This window comes from Cryptotermes secundus, unplaced genomic scaffold (genome assembly GCF_002891405.2).
Source record: "Cryptotermes secundus unplaced genomic scaffold, Csec_1.0 scaffold1076, whole genome shotgun sequence".
Lineage (NCBI taxonomy): Eukaryota > Metazoa > Arthropoda > Insecta > Blattodea > Kalotermitidae > Cryptotermes > Cryptotermes secundus.
In genome coordinates this window covers 447199-450437 of record NW_019732383.1, presented here as the reverse complement: position 1 = coordinate 450437, position 3239 = coordinate 447199, and the positions used below count along the sequence as shown (strand labels likewise).

Sequence of the window (3239 nt, the reverse complement as noted above, 5' to 3'; positions counted from 1 at the left end):
GAATGAAAATGACGTTACATACGAGGTTGATGCATTTGTGCATGTCGTACTAAGCAAGGTATAAAAACAGTTGCTTTATGAGGAATTAGTTCGTACCATTGAATATTTGACGCAATAGACAAGGTGTCGCAGAAACCGATGTTGCTATAACCAAGTTTTACTGTACTTCATTCCGACCATTATCGGCTAATTGCATTCATCGGCTAATACATATACGCTTCGCAGACAGCGGTGCACCGGTCGCCATGAAGCGCAGAGCAGCGAACCTTTCAACAAAAGTAAGAACTTCTCTGTATACGTGTGTGTATATGTACTATATTGTATTATACATAGGCACATTTTCACGGATAAAACTTCTGTTCTGCTCTGTTTCACATATCATTCTGGAACGAACTTTAAGTTGCCTTTAGAATTCCCAAAATTCTGGACCTGTCAATCTAAATGCCTCACTTCACCAAGTAATACGGCTATCATTCTCCAAGCGACACTGTAACACGCATTCTAAGTGTTCGACCAAACCAAGAATATGATAAAAGTAAAATTGTCCGTTTGCTTAACTACTTAAACACTACACCATGAAAATGAAGAAGTGGATGTGTAGATCCAGGTATTCTTGAACTCGGCACTGTTTTAATGCGAGTGGTTAGCTTCACGACCCAGCCGCTTTACCCTTGGCGAACGGTCTCCCCACACCCCTTGGATACGGACGTGGGTTAGCCCCAGCGCAGGTGTGGATGACGTGAAGATAAGAAAAAAATTTCCCTTACCGGGACTCGAACTTCGACTGATCGGCCGTCCAGCACATAGCCAGTCGCTCTACCGACTGTGCTATCGAAAAATATCAAACAACTGAAATATATTAATGAACTATAAAAATCACTAAGCGACAATATGCTTGACCATAAACATACCAGTTCTGTTCCGTGGGCGTGTCTCCGATAGAATATATATATATTGCAGAGTTACAGTAGCAGATGACAGTCATAACTTGAATTCACCGTTCTCATGCGCCTTGTCTACGTTGAGTCGGCTGTTCAAATACTGTTTTGTGCAGAGAGAGAAGCAGGAAAACCTTCCAGCTAAACTGATAAACTCTTTAACCGCTGTTTGTCTGGTACTGCACTTCCATGAGCAAACATGCCAAGTTTCGCCTTATTTCTCGCTGCTACACCACACCCAATAGCGTAGTTGGTTGAGGCACTATGCTACAGGCCAGAAGATCACGGGTTCGATTCCTGATTAGGTCACTTGAATTTTTTAATTTAAGTAATCCTCCCAGCCGCGCCATGAGCCTGGGCTCGACTCAGCCTCTAATAGAAATGAGTAGCAGGAGTATTTTCCTGTGGACAAATACAAGACTGCAACGACTGACTTCGTGATATACAGAGTGATGTGATTATCACTTGAATAGATTTAACCTTATTTTACGGCAAAGCTCTTGTTTTATAATAAGTTTATATATCATTGTAATTTTTATACCATGTGTTTTATAATATGATAATTGTCAAGTATCCAGACTCACTACGCAATTGCAGTTCACTAGTGTGTAAACATGATGATCATGTATTTGCCTGATGATGGCTACGAATAGCCGAAACTCGTAGCAAAGCTAATTTAGCCTTGAACTCTGTATTGTTGTGTTGTGACGGACTTATTAAAGAACTGTATACGATAACACAACAGGATGCATGAAATGAAAAGCCCATTCCTTTATTTTCTGGCATCTGTCCATAGATTTTTGATAGGTGTTTTATGAGGCCAAGTTAGCCTGACGCTCAACCTCCAATCTGCAGTATAGGATATATCATTCTTCTGGCCCTACGCTTTCACCTCTCTGACTTGAACGGTTCTATCAGCTACTTACTTTCTCGCTAAATAGTTCTTCGGGTAATCAGTGAAAACACAACTTCCGACCGCGTTAATGTTGCAACCCGGGGGGGGGAGGTGAGGAGGTTAACTGTGATATGATGATTCCAAATCTGTACACAGAAGCATCCCATTACGTCACACTTTTGGGAATTGAGTTTGGAGCCTAAACATTCTTATTAATATTTTATATTTATTATGGTTTTGCCATTTTGGTTCATCATGATGTGGAATAAATTGTTTTGTTGCTAATTAAAGGGTTTTCCCCACTTTGGAGCTAAAGCCACAATTGGGCCTTGGCCTACCTGCATGAAACTCTCTGCTTTACTTCGGTTTACTAGATATTAGACATTCTGTAGGACTCCTTGGGTGGGTGATCAGCTCGTCGCAAGGTCCCTACTTGTACACAAATACAGAAAAACACACACACAAACACCAAACATCAATGCTCTGAGTGGGATCAAACCCACGATCCCGGCTTCCGAGCGAGCGAAGACAGTGCATGCCTTAGACCGCTCGGCTACCGTGACCGGCAGTGTATAAGAATAATATATAAGAATTCAGTCCGTACCTCACAGGAAACAGATCCGAACCCACGATCCCAGTTTCCGAGCGAGCGAAGACAGTGCATGCCTTAGACCGCTCGGCTACCGTGGCCGGCAATAGAAGTTCACGCTCATTTAAATAATGGAATGTAAAAGGTTCAGTGGATCTGATTTTATTGCAATTGAGAAAGCCGTGATTTTGATGGAGAAACCTTTTGAAATGAAGAACTGAGAAAATAAGAATAAATGGGAGTTACAAAAATAGATTATGAGCATGTCAGTGTGCTCAGGGTGTGGTCTGATGGTGAGTTTCTAACAGCATCAGCTAAGTGAAAATATGGTAGCAGAACCCTGCCCTTCTACGCTAGAAACACAAAGCCATTCGACATCCATCCTCACAGTTGTGTTTGGCAAACACTGTTTGCACAAAACTGAACTTAATTGAGTCCTCATATCCCCATTGTTTGTAAATTGTATAAAAATTAAAAAAAAAAAAAAATGTTACAGAAATTCATCGGTAATTGGTTGGCACACTCGCTTCTCACTCAGGATGTGCAGAATAACCTCAGTAAAGCTTATCGTGGCTTATTCGGTCCAATGAGGCGAATTCTCCTTGTATATCCTTCCCATATCCTAAAGAAATGCTTAGTTATTTTCGAAAAATATATATGTAAAAATTTCTTCACAGAATTATAAAAGGTTAACTAATTCCGTCCGCCGGGCACGGTAGCCGAGCGGTCTAAGGCATGTACTGTCTTCGCTCGCTTGGAAACCGGGATCGTGGGTTCGAATCCCACTCAGGGCATGGATGTTTAGTTTGTGTGTGTG

The 3239-nt window shown here is 41.5% G+C and overlaps 1 protein-coding gene across 1 annotated transcript in view; it reads right to left on the bottom strand.

Moving 5' to 3' along the window:
- LOC111867688 overlaps positions 1–1025 on the bottom strand; it is a 9346-nt gene extending 8321 nt beyond the window's left edge. The window contains exon 1 of the mRNA XM_023857743.2: positions 912–1025. Within this exon, the coding sequence (XP_023713511.1) occupies positions 912–985 (74 nt within the window). The 5' untranslated portion in view covers positions 986–1025. The remainder of the gene's footprint in view (positions 1–911) is intronic.
- Between the last annotated feature and the right edge of the window lie 2214 nt (positions 1026–3239).